Consider the following 23,811-nt stretch of genomic DNA (forward strand, 5'->3'; position numbering starts at 1 on the left):
AAATCAGCGCTGACACATGACTGCCATGCACACAAGGTTCTTTTTCTCGGTGCATGCGCATTGGTGGTATCCCTAGAACTCCTTGTCAGTGATGTCGGGACCATGGTTAGGCTACAGGTTCGAGGCAACCACAGTAACTTTCTTTACAACTGGCAACGAATGCCCAGTTAACACGTATTCGACGAATACCATCGTGAAAGTTGGACACATGATCCCATTTGATATACATGTATATACACTGTACATGTACAAAAAAACTACTGTGCCTTGTTATCGTTACTGCTGACTTTGACGTTTGAATGCTGCGCTTCATTTCACTCACGTGTACCGTGTTTTGACATACTGAATAGCGCCACTAGTGTAGTGTAGCGCTCACACATTAAAATTTCAACTCTGCGCTTGCGCTATATGGCTGGCATGGGCAACGCATGTACATGTACAGCTTGAACAAGCTGGCTCGGCGCAAGTTCCAAAGTTAGTGTGGAATGGTTAAAGCCGATTGATTCTAGCAGTGTGCACGCGGTGGATTCTGCAAACTGGTCATGGATGTCGATCGTGCAATCCAGGCAATCTTTAGCCTTTTCGAGCGGTACGGTTCGTCTGACTACCTCGGTGAGAATGTCACCCAAACCGAGCACATGGTGCAATGCGCAATGCTTGCTGAACAAGAGGAGTGCCCAGTGCCGGTAGGTGCGTGGTGGAACAAGGTTGAACGACTAACAATAGAGCAAGGGAAGGGGCGGGGCAGGTTGCGTGCACACAGGATGAAGTGAAGTTGGAGTTGTTTGCCTCCAGTTCACAAAAAACAATCAATGCATAATATTTACTTTTAATGAAAGGATGGTGTATTGTTTTCCTACTTCCGAAATCAATGTCTGTATTTGATTTATTACACCATTAACAGAACTTGATTTAAAGGGTTCACCTCAAAGTTTAGCATGCTAAGATTGATGTACCAGTACATCAGTCTTTAATCTCTACAAATGGAAATGTCATCCATCATGCAGCAAAGCCTCAACCAGTAACAAGCTTTTATCAAGCATTCATCAGTCACTACTCTATCAATGACCAAGGAGCTGGATCACAAATAAACCTCTTGTAACAAAATTACTTTAGCAAGCAGAGCAAGGTGAAATATTTGGGGGGGTGCACCTACATGTACAACTACCTTGTAAAATAAGTACATGAGATAGGTGCATTTTTTCATTCACTGATCCTTAAGCTTGAGTTCATAGTTAAATTTCTGTGAAATCTAGTTTTAAAACTTAAAGCCCCATTTCAAACACGGTCCTATATGCTGATATGTGACTTCAATCAAATTTAATACATGGACATGTTCTTGATTTAAATCCTTTTAATTTCAATTTGTGTATGTTTTTAAGAAAAAGAAAGCACATATACACAGCTACATTTGCTTTAAAATGGATAACAGTGCCTGCTTGTCTCTTGCTTTTACAGCAAAATATTCAAAATCCATTTTAAATTTTTCAAAAGTTGATTTAACAATCTTTTTTAAATAAGAAATTACTAACCTTGTTTAGATTAAAACAAAGAACTGCTCCAAAATACTTTTAAAAATGGCAGAAATAAAAACTGAAAACAGGGCTATAATGTGACACAAACATAAGGATATTACTGGAAAAGTTTTGTTGTATAGATCTTTAATGGTATGCAAAGTGAAGAAATGACTGAATGTGTAACACCCATGTCACTGCATGTTTTCACCATCTAAAATTCTTAAGACACTTGGTTAGTCATTCCATGATCAGGCTCAAAAGGCCATAATTTTAAAATCATTATGATCAATCCATGTTATAAATGCTCAAACTGGTTACTCTGTTTGATTCAAGGTTATTCTGGGAGCACTCTTCCATGACATTGGACACTTGGTTGGCCTACAGCAGGAAGCCAAGCGCATGGAGACAGATGGGGTGGTTTTGGGTGCCCAAGGGCATGAGATCATCGGCCAAGAGTTCTTAGAGAGTCTCGGCATCCCACACTCCATCAGCATCTTCTCAAAGGGGCATGTGGATGCCAAACGCTACCTCGTCTTCAAAGACACGGGATATTATGACAGTAAGTACTGGTTGGGGAAGATCAGCATACGGTGAAACTTTTACACCAATGAGAACAATAATAATGGGACAAGGAACTTCAAAAGCAGACTAAGATAAACAAAAACTTCAGTTGTCTTCATATTCCCCATTGCTTTCTTCTCATCTGTACACAACCATTTGTCTTGGCCTATTCCAGTTAATATTTACCCTTTTCCACTTTCAGGACTTTCTGAGGCTAGCAAAATGACCCTGGTACACCAGGGAGGACCAATGACGGCAGAGGAGGCCAAGGTATTTGAAACGGAGCCGCAGCTAGCTGCTATCCTGAAGATGCGACAGTGGGATGAAAGGGCCAAGGACCCTACCGTCAAGACTGAGCCACTGGAGAAATACCAGGAGATGTGTAGGCAGTTCCTTCTGACAAATGCAACCTAAGAATTTGTTTAACTTCAAGCAAACTGAAACTGAACGTTCATGGTTCACAGATAATGGATGCCGATTGGACAGCAGTAGATCTCATATTACCTCCTTGATGTTGCTCGATCAGTCTACTGCATATACGGGTACACATACCACTTGACATTATTCAGCCACTCTGCCTACATTCTTGTCCAGACTGTAACAAGAGAGAGCGGAGCAACACTATCTCTCAGTCACTGTCACTCCTTCATTGAGCACAGATGTGCAGTAGTAACCAAATAATGTCGATCAACATGCAAACACTATTACCAGAAGCCGCTGTTTTCCTCATAATGATGAGTATTGAGTACCTCCAGAGAGCAATACATGGCCTATGTTTTGTCAATGCAAATTCATCCAGTAAGGATGTACCCCCTCTTGGCCATGTCTTAGCAAACTACGATAAAGAGAATATGACTGTTAGTATAATCAATAGTGTTAGTATAATCAATATGTTGCATGATGTCCATAACACTAACCTCAGTTACCTATTTGTACTGAAACCCACCAGGATAGCAATCTGTTTGTCAAAAAGTGACTTGATTCATCTTTTTTGAGGATTATGTGCATTTACCTTAAAAGGAATGCTTGATAAATTCAGAACTCCATGTAGCTTCTTCCGAAACATGGAGAATGAAGTGCATCTGTGTCCCATGTCCTCATGGCCTTTTAGACAAAACAAATGTGTTTACACTCACAGATCTATTTTCCCATAACTACACCGGCTCTTGTAAATGGAGCCATTCACATGTACATGTAGTTTGCAGAAAAATCAAAATGTGGGCTTTCTCCGTTATGCTTCAGCAATGTAGGACAAAATTTAAAGGAACCACGAAATAGAAATATTTCTATAAATTTTACTGAAACTCCTTGAGATTGCACCTTTGGGTTTCAATTAACCTGAATTTAAATTTTTCTTTTGCAATTTTAACCTATATTTTGATGCTTTTCTTGTTTTATGCTAATGCACATTTGCATATTCATGAGCAGATCTGTGATGTTATCCAAGGCACTGAATCACAGTTTTGCACTGATTTGTGCACAGAAAATTTCTACATTTTTAACCACTCCTATGGCAGATCTTATTTTATTTGGCAATTTATTGCTGTGTAAGTATATGGCAATAATCCAGCAAAAATCCTTCTCACAGAAATGTTCCCAGATTGCAAATTTGGGATTCACAATTTGAACATGAAAACATGCAACCTGAAGAATGTCTTCCTGGATTTACATCAAAGCAAAAGCGCCCTCACTTGTCCAGAATTTTTAATGTTTGAAAAAGTGCACCGTTCAGTCACGTAACTCAAAAAAGATATCAAACAGCCTTCATACAAGGAAGAAGTGTACAGAGATACACAAAAAGTGATTCCAAGAAAATTCATTTCCTGGTTGCTTGAAGTTTTTTATACCAATGGAACATTTAATGAAGCAAATATATATATATGTAAATTCAAATAAAACAAAAGTCAACAAATCAGTAATCTGAATGAGTTTATAATTCTTACAATTAGCCAAATGCTCAGAATTTATTATAATACTTTTTTAAATGCTTCAAATACCGCCACATAAAAAATTAATTATTGATTGTTCTTTATTACCGCCAGGTTGGGTAGGGACGGAGGTTCACACCCCTCATGGCACCACTTACCTGACTTGAGACAATCAATATTTCACAACTTACAGATATTATGGGGTCATTTTACTGCATGGAATGGAAAAGAAATTAAGAGTGAAACCATTTCAGCTCAGTAACAAGCAATTTAGAATACTACAGAGAAAAACGGGATTGACAATATCCTGTACTGCACTGCACGGGGAAAGGAAATGGCCAGCAGGGATGGTGTAACACACCGCATGTTATTTCAACATTTGTCCTGTTCGTTCTCAAGCTTATTATAGCATGCAGTACCATCACAACACAAACAGAGGTTTCCAAAGATGGAGATACTTAAGGTTTGGAATTTACTGTCTGTTTATATGGGGGAGATGATTTTGTTTATAAACTGAAGGCTTGGAAAATGAACATGAAATACAGTCAATTTATAAAGATTTTTTTTTTCTTTCTCCTTTTTTTTTTGAACCCTGTTTTCAACCAGGAATTTTGAAAATTCACTTTCAGGTCATGTCCACATTACTTCAGCTTTTTAATCAGTGAAAAGTAAAACACCTGTCAAACCTTTAATTATCAATCAATTTTTTTTGGGGGGGGAGTGGGTAGATAGTGATGTTGGAGGGAAATGAACTTGACAGCTAAATGAGATTTATCCAAAATTCTCATATGAGAATTCCCCTTTTTGCAATCTACCTGAGCAAAAACCCACTTCCAACTGGGTCATCCTCGTCGATGGTATAGGTTGCCTCTCCGGTGTAGTGAGCTCTACCTGAGACTTCCACTATCACCGCATCTACAGAGCCGCACTTGGTCATCTTGATGGCTTTACCGGTGAATACTGTACCGCACAGGCCACTTTCAAAGCTGCGGGTCTGCTGAAGGGCTATCTGGCCCTTGGCATGCTGCAGAGCGACACGAGCTGTTACACCAGATCCTGTGGGACTGCGGTCAACCTTTCAAAGAAGTTAACATAGCAGGGAGTGTTAGGTCAAAGCCAACATGAAAAATTACTACCATGCCATGTCATACGAGTTAACTTCAATCCTGAAACAGCTTATGCGTCTACAATGCTCACACTGAATGAAAATATTTTCATCTTAGGGTCAAGAGCAAACATTTCACTGCTCTCTAGCAAACAAAGCTTTCAACCGAGCTAAAAAACCAACAGTCAGTGGGGGTGACCTAGGCAAAGCAAGAGACAAAGTAAGGATTTGGGAAAACCCCAGTATTTACCGCTGCATCAGCGAAGACACAGATGTTCGCGGTTGGCTGGTCACTCCAGGCATCCTGCCCATCGGTCACAATGACACCATACAAGAAATCAAGATCAGATCCCTCGCTGTCGGGATGCTTTATCTGAACCTTGGCCTTGACGGCATTGGCGACAGCAGTTGCAGCATTCACAATATCCTTGACACAGCTCCTCCTTACGTCAAGTCCAAACTCATGGGCTGAGATGAGGGCATAGAAGGCACCACCATAAGCAATGTCCACTTTGAGACTGCCGTACCCCTCAACTTGAACTTCAGTATCTGAACATTCAATTTCAAACAGAACATCAGTTTAGTTTTCATTGATAGATCACTTGGAAACTTATTACGAGGAGTTTTTCACTTTCCTTAACATCCTTAATGGGAGTTCAGGTCAGACCATAAAGGCCAGTATCAAAAGCCACTGCACATTTTAGCATTCATTCCAAACTGCAGGTTCAGAGCAGAAAGTTGATTTTATAGCTTTTCACAAAATCAGCCTCATGAAATTACATGGAATGTGCATGGACAGTGGCTAATAGTCATGTTGGCTGCGTTTTTCTTGTATCAGACTTACATCTTGCTCTCCCCACATGCTCTGACGGACCCCCCCCCACCCCTCCGGAATTTAGTCCCTCCCCCCTGAAGTTTTGAAATGTACACGTACAAAATGCATGTTTGTACAACTTTGTGAAAGGTTGTTTTTAGTGCCCCCTTGAAAAGTGTGTGCCTCCCATGCTATTGTTACACTCCAACTATAGCGTCTGTCCCAACTATATAGTGCTGCAGTTGGCCCAACTATTGATGGCCAATGTCTGTAGAAAATTTCTCAACCTTCTCCAACTTTATGCAGTTCACGCCATGACATAATTCATCAAATTTATGGCACTTAATCTGTATACAAACTTACTTCTAAAAAAAGCACAAGTTGATGTAAACAATAGCACATGCACACGCTGGACTTCTGTCATTCTGAGCCCAACAATAAATAGCACACTGTAGTTGGGCCGGTCCCAACTGTAGTTGGGACTGATGCTCTAGTTGGGGCATAACACTATTGGCGACAGTGGCCTCAGGCTAGTAACTTTTAGAAACAAAATTCCTTAATATTCCTTGCCTGAGTCTTCAAGTTTATGAAGTTGGTGCACCACATGGAAGAAATAATCAAGGGTAAATAAATCATAATTTATTCATAAACTAGAGTTGCAGATCGCACTACCTAGTGCAAACACAAATGCTGGCACACTGTTGAACCTCACTTGACCGGTCTTCTTCCTTTCCTCGTTGTACTCCACGAATGCCCTGACCAAACCACAAGGACACTGCACGGCTACTTCAGTCTCTGGCTGCTGGGGCTTAACGAAGCCATGATCCACGGCAAATCTTCCCAGGGCAATGACTCCGTGGCCGCACATTGTGCTGTAGCCCTCGTTGTGGGTAAACAGGACTGCTAGATCAGCTCCCGGGAGGTCTGGTTCCACCAGAATAGCGCCGTACATATCGTGGTGACCGCGTGGCTCGAACATCAACAATTTGCGCAGGTGGTCAAGCTTTTCCCTTGCAAAGCGGCGCTTTTCTAGGATAGTTTCCCCCTCAAATTTAGGGTAGCCCGATACTACGATTCGGAAAGGCTCGCCTGCTGTGTGCATCTCGACTGTTCTTAATTTAATGTTCCCAAAAAGTGATTTTTCAACGGCAGACGACATATTGCTTGTTACGGCAGTCAGACAGCCTACGTGGTATGCATGTGGCATGGCATATCACGGCAAACTTTGGGGGTGGCAAATCTAGAGGGTGTACGTCTAAGGCGCCTGTTCTGACTTTCTAGAAGTAAACGCCAGAAATTGGAGTATACAAGAAACTTCAGTCAAGCATAACACCTGTCTCCTATGTCTACTACACGTAGTAATCTAACCAAGTTCAAGTACAGAATCTCGCCAGATGTATGCCCAACAAAGATGCTACCTATCCGCTTTATATACATGTGTATGGCAGTACACGTACGTTGGAACTCGTTTTTTAAAGGGTAATAATACGACTTTTTCAGACAACTGTTGAAAATGGAACTCTGTGTCTCAACCTGATTTTCAATTTATTTCACTACTTAAAAAGGGTATTTTATAAATAAGACTGTCCATATTTACGAGCAAAACTGTTTTCAATGTTACACTGATTTATACTTAAAAAAATTGCTGGGATAGTTTAATATTTTGCAGTCATAACTTTCCTTCTGTTAAAGTTGTGCAAATACATATCATACATAACGGCAAAATCAACAAGCACTGCCCTAGCTTTCTCTGAAATGTTTTCACTTGACAAATTTTGGGTTTATAACAGCAAGAAAAATGCATAACTGAGCAGTGTTTTTCTTGAATGACACCAAAATTAAGAGCCCTCTCAGCTGTGTGTAAAAGTATGAACAATTTCAAATATTTAAAACAAGAACTTTTAAATACAAGTCAAACAATTTTCTTACATTAAAGACAAGTACGGGCTTGCAAACAAGTGCGTTAAAGAAAATTTCATCACTTAAACCCTTGAAAGTTTTTGCAAATTAAGAATTAAATATAGCCTATTCTGGTCAGAGTATATGGACCCAAAATGCAATATTCGTACTGGACCAACAAATACAGCATGCTTGTATGGGAATAGATCTTGAAATCATCAAGCAAAGATACATTTATAAAACCCAATTTATTTGTGCTGCAAAATGCTAAATCCCCGCAAACTGGCTTAGTGACAATTTTTGACATTCTCATTGCATCATGGAACTGGATAGCACACAGGCAAAGTACAGCATCCACGAAGCTATGGAGGAGGTGAACCATTCAAACACCAATTACATGGAATAATTTCTTCAGAATGTTCCAAAGTACCTTCTTAACAAGTAACAGATGAATGCATAGTATGCCAGAAAGGTTTCAAAGTAAAAAAATATGCTTCCAAAAATTGACCGATTTCAAAAGGAAATTAGTTACTCTTGGTTGTAACATGAATGCGATTGGTAAATGCAGGATCTGCAAGCTTCAACTAAACTCTGAATGGGCAGATTTCTTTTCACCTTGTTTGCTCTAGACAAACACAATATTTTAATAAACTCTTTTGTACCCAACAAACCAACTTATACCAGAAAGTAACAGCTGTGACGATATATGAAGGTTTTGAAGAAGAAAGTGAAAAACCATAGAGAATTTGTGAGAAAATGACAGTAAAGTTTGGGCCCTGCCACTCGCGTGTTTTTGGAGAATGCCAACTACATGATATACAAATGTATTTTGAGAGATCTTTAAGTCCATTATTTTGGCCGCAACCGTCATGACCAAACTAGTCACAAGATCATTTAGGTAATCTTCACATTTACCTGTATTAGAATTTTTTTTAAAATCCTCAATTTTTCTTTTATATTTCTGCCTTACCGATATCAACTTTAGCACAACTTTCATAATGCTGTTTTAAAACTATGAGATTTGTTCCTCTCCTCTGCACACAGCATCTGAAAATAGAAGGGGTATCCAAAGACAAACATCATAATTTAATTTTGTAAAAGAGGTCTTCCTGGGGTACAATGAACAGCACAATACGCCAGCCAGCTAGGTATGCGCCATAACTGGGTACTGTCACTGATGAACACACAAGATGTGTTGTCTCTAGTACAGTAATGTTAAGCCTGTGCTGCAGACCGTATCTGCGGGACGTGTGATACATTAACTAAACATTAGTGAATTTAGCCAAAAAGACATTGACAAGTAATGTACATATTATTAAATGTCCTACATTCAGAATCTGATGAAATGAAAGTTTGAAAATGTCACTGCTCATTCTTTTCAAGTATTTACATACTGGGAGGAACAAAATCCTCAAAACCATGTTCAACTTCAGCTATTTTTTATAATGCTTTTGCCCCCCCCCCCCTTGAAGGGCTAACATACCAATTTTGGTACTTTTTCAACATACCAATCCCCATCTAAGCAAAACGTCAAGTTGATAGTAAATTGACCATTTTACCTTCTTTCCATTAATTTTCAGATTCTGTGTGCACCAAATTGTACAAAAGGAAAATCATTAGTTTGCAACAATCAAACCAAGCAAAAAATGCCTGTCATAACCCAAATGTGATGACTCACAACACTACAAAGATATTGATGGGGCAACTTTAAAAAAAGCAGGAGCACGAGCTCAATGTGAGCTACCTTCATTCATCTTGTCATAGGCGGCCTTTAAACATCGTAACAATATCCATCCTTAACCAAGCAAAGCTCTAATGTCCATAATGTTCTACAATGACTTTACAGTTTATAATTTAAGTAAAGGGTGTGTAGCAGGTGGGAGCATCATTCCCTTGTGTCTCTCAGATTCGTATCGTCATCTTCCGAAGAGGAGGAATCAGATGATGACATGGAAGAGGAGAGGAAGGATGACTCATCATTGGTCTCTGGAGGAGACTGGAGATGGTCTGGAAGCTTTTCCAGTGCACACTGAAATTGTATCACATAAAGTAACAGACTTAAACTTCAAGAGAAAAAGACAAAATGATCTAAATAACATCAGTTTGGGCTACAACCCATGAACATCTTTCCAATACAATGAGGACATAACTCTCCCCTTTCTCTCATAATGGTCTTCGCCACAATACAATAATTACAAATACAGCAGCCTATGAAAACTAAAACAAATTTTGTGCTTGCATACTAAAACTTGCACGGATTCAATTCACTTTTAGTCAAATGCATTTCAAAAAAGTTAAACCGAATCACTTACAAACGTTGTATGCTTTTTATAAGCTATATGATTTACAAGTTTAACAACAATGAAGCAAGTCATCAGTAGCATTTTGTGAGTGGTGAGCCATCCAAGAGTGTGTTGAACATTAGATCTTCACTAACACTACAAAAAGTACTGACAGCTCTGTAATTTTTTCAAACAATTCAACTCTTAGTTTCTGACAATCTGGCAAGTTTTTCTACTTTATTTACAACTTCATAGCACTAGCCATGAAGCATCAAACAAAATTTTCCACACTGTAAATATCATACTAGGAATAACTGTCATCCATCATCGTTTGGAAATTACCAGTAAAAAGTTGATAATTAGTTTTGAAAACTTTGATGTACCTTTGTCACTTTCAGAGCCACCCCTTCTGGTAGATTTCTCTCCACGTATTCTAAGAAAACATCTGCTGTGCTTCCAGTTATGTGCTTGAACTAGACAGACAGAAAATTGCAAAATAGCAGCAGTGTTGTATTTGAATCCATCATTAGTGCCTGCAAGTCATTCAGTCTTAAACCAGTTCACAAGCTATTCAAATGAGCTGTGACAAAAGCATACTTCTGTGACTGTTATGGCTGGCCTTGTGAAGGGAGTTGTGAGTGGACTTGTGAAGGGAGTTGTGAGTGGACTTGTGAAAGGACGTGTGAGTGGACTTGTGAGTGGACTCGAATACAACACTGAATACTAGAATTATGAAACTGTGATTGACCGCCTACAATTACAAAAATAATCTTGAAACCTCACCATTAACAAGTGAACCTTTAAAAATTACCAGTTAGAATACTTATGTAAATACATATGCTGAAAATTTCCGTATGTGCATGCAGCCTGTTTATTTCAAACACATTAAACAGAAAAATACAAAAGGTTTTCTGGTGAAATTTCAGATTAACAGTTACCTCAAGGATTCTGAAGTGTGTTCGTATCTCATACTGTACTCTGTGCTTCTTGTAGATGTGTCTGGATTTCAGTAAGGTTAATCGCTCAATTTTCCTCAGCGGTTTGGATCTGGGAAACAAAACGGGAGATGTTTCAGAAGTACCCATAAAATTGTAAACCTGCACCATTTTGATTTAGAGTTAATCACATTGTCATGCATATTTCTGAGTGAAATCTTCCTTATCCTGTGTGGTTTTGAAGAACTAAATCAAATAAAAGCTTAAACATTGTTGTGAAAGAGTAGACCCATACAGGAGCATGTAGTTCTCCTAACTACATGTACTTGCAGTGCTTTTTGATATGTTACTTCTGTTCCCACTCCATCAAATGAGTAAACCAATACAAACTGCAGATAGGGTCAACCAGGTGTGAGATTCACCATTTTCATGAAATGTCCGTCATGGAAAAAGGTACACAGGAGCAAAAACTGAGCAAAAAAATCCCTTTTTACACTACTGAAAGTACTGATCCATCAACACTGCTCAACAGATATGCTCATCTTATCCATCCCACTTTGAAAGAACATTTAACACTTCAAAATATATTTACACGCTGTGTAGAGTAACCCCAAGTTCCTTCGCTGCCATAGACACAAATGCCTTATAGCTGTCAAGTACGGCTTCATCATGACCTTTGACCTTCAACTCAATTGATTTGTATAGGGTGTCCAACTCTTCAGGCTTCTCCTATTAGCAGTAAGAAATTGTGAAAATCAAGAGACAACAGTAAATTAATGTGAACCACATCAAAAATTTCATTCCTATAGTGTAATTCGACCAGCAGAATTAGAAGCCATTACTGCGGTGGCACAACTCTCGTGGACAGGTGGCACGCACGCGTTACATGCCTCTTGAACCAATAGGGTGTCGTGATATGCCAAATGTACGCACGTGTCAAGTTGAAGAATGTACGTGTGAGTACGGTGCCCCCTCAGTTATGGCTTCTAATCGGATTAGTCTATATTATTTCCAACAAAGTTTTACAGAGTGCAAACACCATATCTTTATTAGCAAGTAAATTTAACCAAAATCACATTTCAAGCCAATTATAATCACTTAATGAACACACTAAGGAAAATCCCCCTTCCTAGAATTTGAAAAAAGTGCATCATCACCACTGGATTACACCATGGACCATTTACCCAGGGATGTGCAACTTAAGCTCAGACCTGGTTCAGTGCCTGTTACGGCCGGCACAATATCAAAGCAGAAATTAAGTTGGATTATGTAACACTTTCTCTCATAATAAACCATATATTCCTGTCTACCACTTTGTTTTCATGTAATATTTTAAGTCAGGGTACACCCTTTCTAAAAATATGCTGCTCAAGATATTTCATCCTATACATTCTGAGAAAAAGTGTACCACAAAACTGGGGAATTTTGCCTCATTAAAACTACGTTTCTCCTTGAAATTGATAAATGAAGAAGATTTATCCATCAAAACGAATAGATTTAAGCACAGCAATGGCTTGTCTTCTCGTCATAACCACGGCTGCACTGTACATGCTGTATGCTGCAACGCGTATCATGTGGTCGCAAGTTTTTTCGAGAAAGTTAAGAGCGCCTGCGGGGGTAATAACAATCCGTAACATGCATGGAACCAAGGTCCCACATGTGTTTGCACTGGGGCCTTTCGCAGTTGCAAATCCCTGGGTAAATGGTCCGTGATTACACAATACATTTCCTCCGCACCAAATCACTTGAAAGCTGCAAATAGCGCTGATGTCGCAATCTGACTCCTTGATCAAATTCAATGAATGTTCACATATCCCCAATGTTCTCCTGCACATCTTCCTAGATGACTGAGTGATAAGACAATTCACCTCACTACTGCTACCCTCTGGTGCCTTCTGTTCAGTTGGGGTACTGAAACATCGACTGCATGGCTGGCAAAAGCTTGCTGGTAAACATGAATGGTTTACTGCAGTGATCACAAGAAAAAAGACTTTCACTTTTGTTAAATGGTTGTATTTCAAGTGAGTATGGTAAATATAAATTTTTGGGCAAAACTAACTAACTAAACACGTGAACAGATGTCCATTCACCCAAAATTCCCAGGCTTTTAGCATGCACCCTTCTTGAATCCTTCACATCCTCCAGTGCAAAGGGAAAGCAACGACCCAAGTAAGTGTACAAGATCCATCAAGCCCTGTGTGAAGTAATAGTGGCTGGGCTCTGCCTGGCCATTCTCGGTTTAATGTGTGTGACAAAAAATTGGGAAATCCTACGATGCAATCCTTCCTCTCCCTCTGAAATTGGCCCAAGCATATTCCCATTTTGCCATTAATATAAATATACTGACCCCAGTTTAGAATTGTTAATTTTTTCTTTTTAACTTTTTCACTTCAGGTCAGAGGTATAAGAAATGTCGGTTCATGGGTGATATCGGACAGAAACAGGTTTTTATACCAAGTTATTTTCTAAAACCTCTTTTAAACTGGGGTCAGTAATATTAATGGCATAATGGAAATATACCTGGGCCAATTTCAGATGCCGAGAAAGGATGTCAATCATAGGATTTTTTATCAAAAATGTAACTGAGAATTGCCCTGCCTTCCAGACCTCCAACATCCACCAGAATCTTAATGCTGCTTTTAAAAGGATGAGACAGGGCTATTCAAGGTAAAATCAGTAATCAGCAAGGAAAAATTTTAACATTTGTGTAATTCTGTTATTTTGTGATGGGGATATCCGGACAATGTCACCAGAATGCAGTTGCATTTCAGAAAAAAATTACAGGATAAGCCTCATCTGTTCATATGTTAACTCATGGCTCGAGATTGAGTCCATTTAGTTTCAACAATTTTTTGTCGGGGTCAGTTTTCACAGAGTTCTTATCTAATGGCACATCCCAAAGCTTTACAGAACTTTGTGAACCCCCCCCAAAAAAACCACAACCACACTTGTCACTGCGCAATGTTCTTACACTTTACATGTACAGCACCAGGAGAATGTACGTGTCCTTCAAGTGGAAAAATTTAAAGCAGCAAATTAAAGTGAAAACTGTATGTACCACTCACAAATGTATCACAAAAAAATCACAAACATCAACTTTAAGAGATTAGCTGCTCTGACAGCAATGTAAGATCAATTTTTCTTTACTTAGATTACAGCTGAAATTACACTTACATTGAGATTTCTGTGCTGAGAAGTAGAGTCTGCTATGCAGTGTTAGACTGGATGATAAAATGAACAAAGAAACATAAAAAAGATTGAACTGTGCCACCAATTGAAGAGAACGTTGCAAAATGGCTGGCATTTAAACCATGCCGTTCCGGAACAATTTCTCACAGGTTTCCTTTCCAACATGCCAAACGTCCAGAAACTCTGGTTTTGTACATGTATGTACAAAAGAGGCATACATGTAAACATGGGCATCCTGGGGGGAAGGGAGGATGGTGACTTGCCCCCCTCCCCTAAAAAAATGAAATGAGGAAAACCAAAAAGAAAAAGGGAACCAATTAGCTAAACAACACATTGCCACTGACCATCCTTTACTACTAATGGCACCCCAGCCTGCATGCACAAAAACCTGGCAACAGCCACACATGTAAATAGCAGCACTACTGTAAAAAAGGTACCTTAAGTTATTCTGATAGTGGCTGCATCTTGACAAAATTCCAAATACCACAGCTGGATTCCTCCTCTTAGTAAACTGCAGAGTATCCACCTGAACAAATGAAGCAAAACATGAGTATGGTTGGTAATAGTTTAAACTTAATACTGATTATCTGTGTTCTTCATTAATGTGCGTAATGGTATAGGACGCCAGGACCCTAATTTTTGCCACCTATTGCTCAGTCTGATTGGTTTTCACAGTACGTGAAACTAGTGCAAATGGTGAAATTAGGGACCTGGCGACTATACCGTCACGCACGTTAGGCATATATCTTATATTTTAAGTTAAACACAGCCTAGCCTTAGGTTAACATGGGCCATGCTATTTAGGGTCAACGAGTGTCAACAAAGCATCAGCAAGTTATTCAAGCATATTTATGCAAATATTTTTTAATCTAAAATGTTAATTAGGATCCTACATATCAAATTCAATGTATTATATCCATCTGAAATATTTGAGTGTTTAAATTTGAGTGACAAAAGTCGGGCCTGTTAGTACAGTCTGACCGGCCGCCATCTTGTTTCTGCGTGGAAGAAAGATGGCGGCCCCATAGTATCCATACATCGTGGAAAATTTGGAGAATTTGACCAACTGCATTCAAAAACTACACAGCTGATCGAGTTTTTGCTTTTCTTACATGTCTTAGCCAGGGGTCCAATACCCCCACCTTTACCCTACTAGATGAATGAATAGGTCTAATGCTATTTTAATAGGCCTACCTAGTAGTACCCCCAGAACTATGGGGTCCGACGTCCACTCCAGAGCAGACGAAGGACCCCAACGCCTCACAGGTGACAGTTCTGCAGGGCCAAATTTCATAGAGCTGCTAAAGTACAAAATTTGCTTAAGCAAAAAAAAACCTTGCGTGATAAACCAGGTAACCAGCCAAAACTCCATGTAGTGTATATTGTTTTGGAATGGTATTTAGCTGTCCTATGGTTAGCATGACAATCACATTGAGTTTGAGCTGGTAACCTTTGTTTATTAAGTTTTTTCGCGCTGAAACAGATTTTGTGCTTAAGCAGCTCTATGAACATGATGAAATTGGCCCCAGGCCTGGGGGTACCGGTAGGCCTAGCTAGGTTAAAAATTACACCACACTGCCACAGTAAACACAGTAATTTACGTCAATCTCCCCACGCGTGGCGCACAACTAATACAGTTGGTGTGATGTGTCCTCTGGATGCTTTGCCAACAATGATTATACACATAGAGACACACTAACCCTTTTGAATGCCTGAAACATGCGGACAGTTTTCCGCAAAATCAGATTCGGTGCGCTGACGGGGGCTGCCATTTTAAATGATAACACGTTAACATATTAAAAATCATATGATAAATAAATTTAGGCAAAACAACACATTAATAGATAATAATAAATATTTATATCTAAAATTAATTTTGTGAAGAATTTATATGTGAACAAATATTGTAATGCGTTGATGTTGTTGAGCTAAGCTTTAATCATACCTGAACGAGGATGCTATGGTCACCATAGCGCCGAGTGATATTATCCGGTTTAAGTCCACGGTCTGATGGTCGAGTTGACTGGACTGATTTTCTGAAAAACAAGTTCACTAAAGTTTACATTAACTTGACACTAAAATTGAAATGATGCCATATCTATGAAAAATTGATTCAACAGCAGTAGATTTCAGCAGAGGATCGCAGTTGAAGGCAAAATGGTACGTTTAACCAGGCCGAGTTAGGCCTAGGCCTGTCATGCCTGTATCAACTATCAGTATCATGTCCAAAAACTTTTCTCTGGTCATTATGCCCTTTGCTGTCGATTTTTCCGTATCTATCCTGTGTGTGAACTTCATCTTACATTGAACTAGGCCTAACGGACGGTTTGTACATATTGTACATAAAAATGCCTTGGCTTGTTCGTCTTAAAATGTGTTCAAGTGTTTTTGTCTGTTCTCTTCATGCAGGGCCTATTCTGGTTAATCATGTTCCTACCTAGCTTTTTCTTCCAACTATTTCAGAGCTTGAATTTAGTGTTAGGGTCTTTGGCAAGGTCTGTAGTAGGTATAGGCTTCCATAGCATAGGCAGGGCTCGGACAGCTTGACCGTTTGCCAACTCTATGCCTTAAATGGGCAGACAACTTGACCGTTGCGTTGGGACAAATTGTCGCTTAAGTTGAGACAAGTCATGCAAGTGGACTTGTAATGAGTGTGCTTGCAGTTTACAGTCACATCGCTTCCACCTATTCTCAATGTAAAAAGAGAAAGGACTGAGGGATGGATTTACCATCTCCCATGTTGGCAGCAACTGATCATTTCTCGCGGCCGAGGCACCTGTGCACCACAGAATGTCACTGTGCATGCCCCGTCGCATTACGATCATGCACCATGCTGGTCAGGGTAGCTGACGCACCTTCACTATTCCTTCCTTCCCCATGTTGCATTACTGGGTCCCCATGCATGCCATGTAACACACTGATCTGTGATCTGTATTAAATGCCTCAAACTCTGGCATGTTCACACTTTAAGCAGTCAAGTTGTCTTTGTAAATGATCAGGTTGTTCCACCGGTGGATTTATCTCAACGGTCAAATTGTCCCGTGTCAAGTTTGTAAATTTGTCTGACATCTGCTTAGGCCCAGCACTAGTTACAGAAGGATCCTTCAAGTTGCCTCACATACATGTACATTGGAAACAGGTTAATTCATATACAGCTTGTACAATGACCAACTCTTTTGCAGGTGGCCAACTTGTGCACATGTCTACTCGTACACAGCCGAATCATACGATCTTGGGTTCACTCATACCCGGGTTAACTTGTATCTCATGGGAGTCAGGTTGGGGTAGTGGTTTTTTCCTCACCTTCCACCTCTGAGGTCCAGGTTCAAATCCCATAGCGTTCCACATGTAAATTGGGTTTTCAATCCCTACCTGATTCTAAGGGTTTTAATCAGAACATTCCTGTGGGATTTTCCTCACACCTCTAAAACTGTAACTTCTTCACATTGTCTCCTCTCTACAGGTTTCTTCAGGCTTTTGAGCTGAAGTGCCTATAGGGCACTTTTGAGGAATCCTTGATGTCCTTACCAGAAATGATTAATAATAATAATAATATATATAATGTTACCTAGGTTAAATCATACTCCGGTTAACTCATACCTCGGTCAACTTGAGCCTGGATTAAGTTGTACCCAGTCAACTCATACCACAGTCAACTTGTTGGATGTCAGACAACTTGACCATTTACCAACTTGACCATTGACCAAGTCGTCCAATATGACAAGTCAACAGTGCAAGGCATGACAGAGTGCAGGCAATAAACACAGACTGCATATCAATGTGTTAGGGCAAAATGAAAGTCTGCCACATTTCATTGCGACTTGACTTGCCAGGCATGACGTGCATACATGTATGCAGAGGAATCCGCCGACGTAGCATTCACAGGACCAATGGGTGGTGCATTGGCCACCCCAACCAGCACGCTGTGAGGCCACAGCCACAATGGGGTGTGCACAATAATGCTGCAGTGATCTTGTCCGTTTCCAGTGCACCCGACAGGTGCAAGAATGTAGACGGAAACCTGTCTAAACTTCCGTAACAGCAGCAACTTTAATAAAGCTGCATGCTGTGCCTCACTGACATTGGTAAATGAATAAGGCCTAAATAGTCTCCTTTTCTCCTGGTGATGTCTGTCTTTCATTTTTCCTTCAGTACATGTTTCCTTTTTCTTAATACCAACAGTTATTTAAAAACTATTTGTTGTCAGTTGGGTGCCCTTGAAGAATTGATTGCAAAAAAACTGTTGAAAACTACAGCATACATGTGTGTTCTTACTGTGACCAAAGTTGTGAATTAAAGAAGAAAAGAGACTTTTCTATTTTGTTATTTTGTATGCAGTCAAAGGGAACAACAATAAAGGATGCTCTTGCCAAATGGGTAAGTTCACATGTAATAATTATTGCACATCTTACATGTATATGACCATTCTATGTGTACGTTTACCGCATGACTTTGGTAGGAATGTGATGTGTTCTATATGGGGTGTTGGGGTCAGGTCAAGATTTAATTTGGAGAGGTTAGAAATCATTTTATTGACCACTTCATGATTTCAGTGTTGATAAACTATATTTTGCTCTCTTTTCAGGCTCTATAAATTGTTTTTGCAAGTAGTTACTGTTAGCTTCAGAAACTTAATATCAATTAAAAAAGGGAAGATCTTCTAATTCTGTCCCATTCTCTTCAAAGCAAATGGTTATTAGTCTTATTTATAGGTCTTTCAGACTAAGTAATTAAGAAACAAGGCATTAAACCCAGGTATGATGCCAATGAGGAGCATTCTAGCTGAAACGTGTGCATTCATGGATGTAAATACGATTTGTGTTTGTATTCATGAGAGGCAATTGTATTTCCACATTTCTCTGTTCACTGAATTCTGGATATCATTTTACTGAATACATTTATTTCCTGAAAAAATAACCAGTAAACTTAAGATGTATAAGACCTTGGTCCTGATTGTGTTTACCCAGTGAAATGTACAAGAGGAATAGGACGGGCTGAATATGAAATTCTGATTGAATAAATGGTTTAATATCCGGCTGCGGTTACAAATTCATTAATAGGAGTCATCTGTATTTATCTTGATATGTGATCATTCATTCCCACTAGGCAGAGAAGGAGAAGCAAGAGAAAGGAGAAGATGTGAAGGTCAGTGAGGCAAAAGAGGTCAAGCTGTACTTCCAGATACCACCTATTGACAAGATGGATGCGTCCCTGTCTACACTCACCAGTTGCGAGTAAGTGCCATTGGCCTCCATGCTTGAATAAATGAAGGTTGAGTGAGGACTTGATCAACAGATCAATGTTTTTGTCCAACTTGATGAACCTATAGTGTTATTTGAATATGACCTTCCTTAACAAACCACTTTCTGCACTTGCTTGTCATACGTGTACATGTAGTCCGTTGTTCATGGTGGTGGTCATAACCTGTCAAAGTTTTGACTGTTTTATTTTGTTTAGCACATCAAGTAGAAAACACATTTTGCAGTCTTAGTGCTTTGAGTTTGGTCATGTTATTCATGAACCAAAAATGTTGTAATTGGCTAACGTTGACAATTTGGAATGGAATGCTTGTCACAGGCTCAAACAAAGAGACAAAGAATGTACACATATGCATCAGTAACTTGTAAGCCCGATAATGGCAAATCACTGCATCATCAAAAGACCTGCTATGGTAGATTGTGCCTAACACGTGAATGGTACATGTACATATGTCTTTGCAGGAGACTCTCCTTGTCAACCAACTGCATAGAGAAGATAGCCAACCTGAATGGCCTGAGTGAGTTCTCTACTATCTGTAGTTATTTGGGTTTTTTTTTTTTTTTTTTTTACTCACCTGTGAATCTCTTTCTCTTTATGGGAGCATGCACAATATAGATGAGGAGAACAAAAAACACTGCACCACATGGCTAATGCATCCTAGCTCAAAGTGAGCTTCTGTTCACTTTGGTGGCAGCTGAAAGGGAAGAATCCAAAGTATTCCAGCTGCTGAGAGTTGAGGGATGCCATTATGAAGCCCAGTCATCGGCTCATGTAGATGCAGCTTGTGTAACAGTACATTAAAAAATGTCTGAAAGAATGAGAGTCATGGAATGACAACGTGTGTCCAGGTTTGGCCTTCTGGCTTATGCAAAAGTTATTTTCACTTACAGAAAACTTAAAGATTCTGTCCTTGGGGCGAAATGCCATCAAGAATCTCAACGGAGTGGTAAGTTGACCATACCTCATCATTCTCATTGAGATATAGAATTATGAGGCTGTTTTCCTGGGTTTGTGGCAAGTGGGTGAATCATGCAAACTCATTAAGACAATATCACCTGTCTTTTGCAAATATGACAACTTTTCCATTTGAAGTACCAGATCTGGTAGCTGTTCTGTCTGGTACCTTTGGTCATTTCTTGGTGGAGTTTGTGGGTTCATATTACATTGCGGTCTCAGTCCGTACTGAATTTGCAGTTTTTGCCCCACCCTCATCCACCACAAACAATTTCTAGAGTTCTGAGTTTCCATAATTCCAAAAACCCACATGAAAACGTGTTGACATGAAGATGTTCTTCAGAAATCAATTAATGTATTCTGAATTTTTTCCTCAACTTAGGAAGCAGTTGCCGAGACACTTGAACAGCTGTGGATTTCCTACAATCAAATTGAGAAGCTCAAGGCATTACAGGCACTCAAAAAGCTAAAGGTACATTATGTTGAAAATGCCAACTTTCATTTTAGAGTTATTCATGATTGATTGGTGCCTAATTGAACCTCACATTTTTTAGAAGATCAGTTCAGCCGGTAAGACATTCCTTGAAATAAAATTTGGCGTGTAGGGTTATGATTAACCACTTGCTGCCGCGTGGTTTGAAAAACGCAGTGCACATAAGCGGGACTTTTTCAAGATTTTCAGTTTTCAAAATTCTTTAAAAATTCATCATTTCAATTAATGGACGTTTATATCCACACAAATTACTGTCTGGTGGTCACAATAGTCTGACAGACAAAATCTATTGACGCCCGAGTATTTCAGCCAGGCCTGCAGCCTTGTAAAAAAGCCCAGATTGTGCGGAGTTATGTAACTTCTTTTTGTTCTCGAACCTGGTACAGTGCGCTGTTGACCTCTTTTCAATAGGGGCCAGATAAGCATGCAGCGGTGCTGTGTGGCTCATCGCTGCAGTGGTGGAGCGCTTTTATCCCTGGTGGTAATCCTCTCACACTAAATGCCCCAAACAGTGGTATACTGTTTCAAAACAAGGCTGGATTATCTCCACTATTGAGAGTGATAAATGTTGGTAATGCCCAGCAGCGAGGTCTTTTCTTCCGAGTACAGTCTTTTGTTACAAGGCCCAGTTCCCTTTGTCCGATTTCGGAGACCCCAGCCACGCATGTAAACACATGGTGCCCGAAACCGGAGTCCCCAGCAGCAAGTGGTTCATGGGTTGTCTGAGCTCAGGAGTTAAAACAAATATGGCTTTACCCTTCCCCTTCTCCTCCATTCCACCCACGGTCGCAGGTGCTGTACATGTCCAACAACAACGTGAAGGACTGGGCCGAGTTTGAGAAGCTTCAGACCCTGAGCAATCTGGTGGAGCTGCTGATGGTGGGCAACCCCCTGGAGGAGAAGCACACACTGGATGGGGATTGGCGGGACAGGGCCACCAAGATACTGCCCAATCTCAAGAAGCTGGACGGTAAGGAGGGCAGGCTGGGGGAGGGGGGTAGGTTGCTGATGGAAAGATGTGGTTGGGGGGTGCAAGTCCTCCAAGGTAGCTGGCATGGGGGGAGATACTTTAAATAGGTACTCTTTCTGACTACATTGTATATTACGTGCAGAATTGAAATGGGAATGAGATGATCCCAGGCTTGCTTCCTGGCTAGAAACCTATGTGTTTGCTAAGTCAACCTTTCAGAGATCAGCAGCTTGATCCATTGAAGCTTTTTAGGAAGAACCGTTTTCTTTTTTGGGGGGGGGACAGGATGGACTACAGCTATACTCTGCTCTTTGTAACTCTTAAACCTTAATCATGTACCCCAAGAGATGACAGAAGTGGTCCCTATCATAATAGGCCTGGCACTCAAGTCAACATACACACATGGAATGGAGTGCCCATTCTCATGGATTCCCCATCGTCGCACGTGAATATTTACTCGAGTTGACCACTCTGGGTCATACAGTAACTGCTTGTTTCTGTTCCTTAATCTCAGTGAGCATTACTGGGGCGCGAGTGAAGAGTTGAGCTTGCATTACCTTTTCCCTCCTTCTTGGTATTTTTGGAACAGGTGAACCGGTTATTAAACAGGACGATGAGGAAGAACAGGAGGATTAAGTCAGCCACTCTCTGTACTCAACATATTCCATCCAACTGTGAACTGTGCCAACCTACCTTTGAAGAACTAGCAGTTTCTTCCTATAACTTGCACATATGATGCAGTCACTGTGCATGCAAAGGTCTGTCTGCATTTTGAATTCCCCAAAGATGATGTCACTGCCAAGCGAGGGCTCAGTTATAATTCATGCACAGCCTTATTCCTTTGAGGGACATTAGTGGCACTTAGTTTACCATGTGTACAGTATTGTTGTGTTGCAGATTTAATCAATTTCCCCTTTTTGTTACTTCTGCTGCTTATTCCCATTTCAGTCAAAACAATGGTGTGGTTGATTTGTGCCACATTTTATCAAATGCCCAATTCACAGATTATCATGTCAAAACTGCCAGGAAGAATGTCGTCTTCCCCACAGATTATAAATAGATCATAAAATTTATCAGACAGTCCGCTTGCCTTTTTTCCCATAAAAAAGCATTTTGGGGCCCAAGTGTTTTTTAAATCAGAAATTTTCTGTCTTCACGTTGCCTTCACTATCACAGAACAGTCTGTAAATATCTGTACAGGAATGATATTTTGAGGGCTCTACATTGGACTTTTCTGTCGCATTGGTAATGTAAAGCCATTACATTTGAATGAACTTCACAAATGAAAATGAGGAGCATTTACATACTCGAGGTTGCCACTGCAAGCGATACCGTCCACATGGGTGCAATAGAAATGCTGTGTACTAATTGACAACAGTACATGGTGTATACTGTGCGCCATTTGTATGGACAATATACATGTATAGTAGTATGGAAGTACACTCGTTAAATTTTATGGTTTGTAGAATTTGTATGATTATACATTGAAACCAACACAACTATCAGCAGTTTACATCGTATTGCCTCTTTGCATCATATATCTGTGGAATTGTGATAAAAGTTCTGTTTTCACCATGGCATTTGAAGTTCGCATCGTAGCATTCCATTTCGAAGGCATTTTTAGTTCAGTCACAGCTCTAGTGACGACTTGTTCGGAAAATTGGAGAGCTCGCCAATTCATTATTGAACAAAACTCCAATTCAATCTGTCCTTAAAGGGTAAGATTTGTATCTGTAAATATTAAACAAACATATTTGGATTTGCGCCTTGTTCCTTGTGTAACAGCATCTGTCCTTTGTGTGTATTAAATTAATAAATTTGTGATTTATTCTAAAGCCTGAACGTTAAGGTACAATAAATACATTTGTGTTGAAGTTTATACAGAATTCATGTTCTGTCAAACTA

At 39.9% G+C, this 23,811-nt stretch overlaps 4 protein-coding genes across 5 annotated transcripts; 2 read left to right on the plus strand and 2 right to left on the minus strand.

Annotated features, from left to right (window-relative positions):
• The first annotated feature begins 425 nt into the window (after positions 1-425).
• Positions 426-3,993, plus strand: LOC110978365 (uncharacterized). The gene is made up of 3 exons (XM_022233307.2): positions 426-686; positions 1,851-2,076; positions 2,281-3,993. Exons 1-3 carry the CDS (start codon positions 543-545, stop codon positions 2,490-2,492), a joined length of 582 nt encoding a protein of 193 aa, XP_022088999.2. The 5' UTR covers positions 426-542; the 3' UTR covers positions 2,493-3,993.
• LOC147800562 (trans-L-3-hydroxyproline dehydratase-like) lies at positions 3,879-9,627 on the minus strand. Its single transcript, XM_087148713.1, has 3 exons — positions 6,598-9,627; positions 5,362-5,660; positions 3,879-5,081 (listed from the first exon to the last, which is right to left on the minus strand). Exons 1-3 carry the CDS (start codon positions 7,130-7,132, stop codon positions 4,818-4,820), a joined length of 1,098 nt encoding a protein of 365 aa, XP_087004839.1. The 5' UTR covers positions 7,133-9,627; the 3' UTR covers positions 3,879-4,817.
• A 12-nt stretch (positions 9,628-9,639) lies between these two features.
• On the minus strand, positions 9,640-16,006 carry LOC147800563 (small ribosomal subunit protein uS10m-like). The gene is made up of 8 exons (XM_087148971.1): positions 15,931-16,006; positions 14,668-14,756; positions 14,216-14,262; positions 12,910-13,007; positions 11,634-11,770; positions 11,045-11,153; positions 10,490-10,579; positions 9,640-9,853 (listed from the first exon to the last, which is right to left on the minus strand). The coding sequence occupies exons 1-8, from the start codon at positions 16,000-16,002 to the stop codon at positions 9,710-9,712; spliced, it is 786 nt and encodes a 261-aa protein (XP_087005097.1). The 5' UTR covers positions 16,003-16,006; the 3' UTR covers positions 9,640-9,709.
• A 177-nt stretch (positions 16,007-16,183) lies between these two features.
• On the plus strand, positions 16,184-23,665 carry dnal1 (dynein axonemal light chain 1). Of its 2 annotated transcripts, XM_022233401.2 has the most exons (8): positions 16,184-16,390; positions 18,569-18,607; positions 19,337-19,464; positions 19,951-20,006; positions 20,380-20,435; positions 20,826-20,915; positions 21,729-21,906; positions 22,496-23,665. In XM_022233401.2, exons 1-8 carry the CDS (start codon positions 16,388-16,390, stop codon positions 22,540-22,542), a joined length of 597 nt encoding a protein of 198 aa, XP_022089093.1. In that variant the 5' UTR covers positions 16,184-16,387; the 3' UTR covers positions 22,543-23,665. The 2 variants fall into 2 exon arrangements, with proteins under 2 accessions (XP_022089093.1, XP_022089091.1); XM_022233399.2 differs by lacking the exon at positions 16,184-16,390 and having other exon boundaries at positions 18,563-18,607.
• Positions 23,666-23,811: the final 146 nt, after the last annotated feature.

Source organism: Acanthaster planci, linkage group LG01 (assembly GCF_054643075.1).
Source record: "Acanthaster planci isolate LZ-2023a linkage group LG01, COTS_SCS, whole genome shotgun sequence".
NCBI lineage: Eukaryota > Metazoa > Echinodermata > Asteroidea > Valvatida > Acanthasteridae > Acanthaster > Acanthaster planci.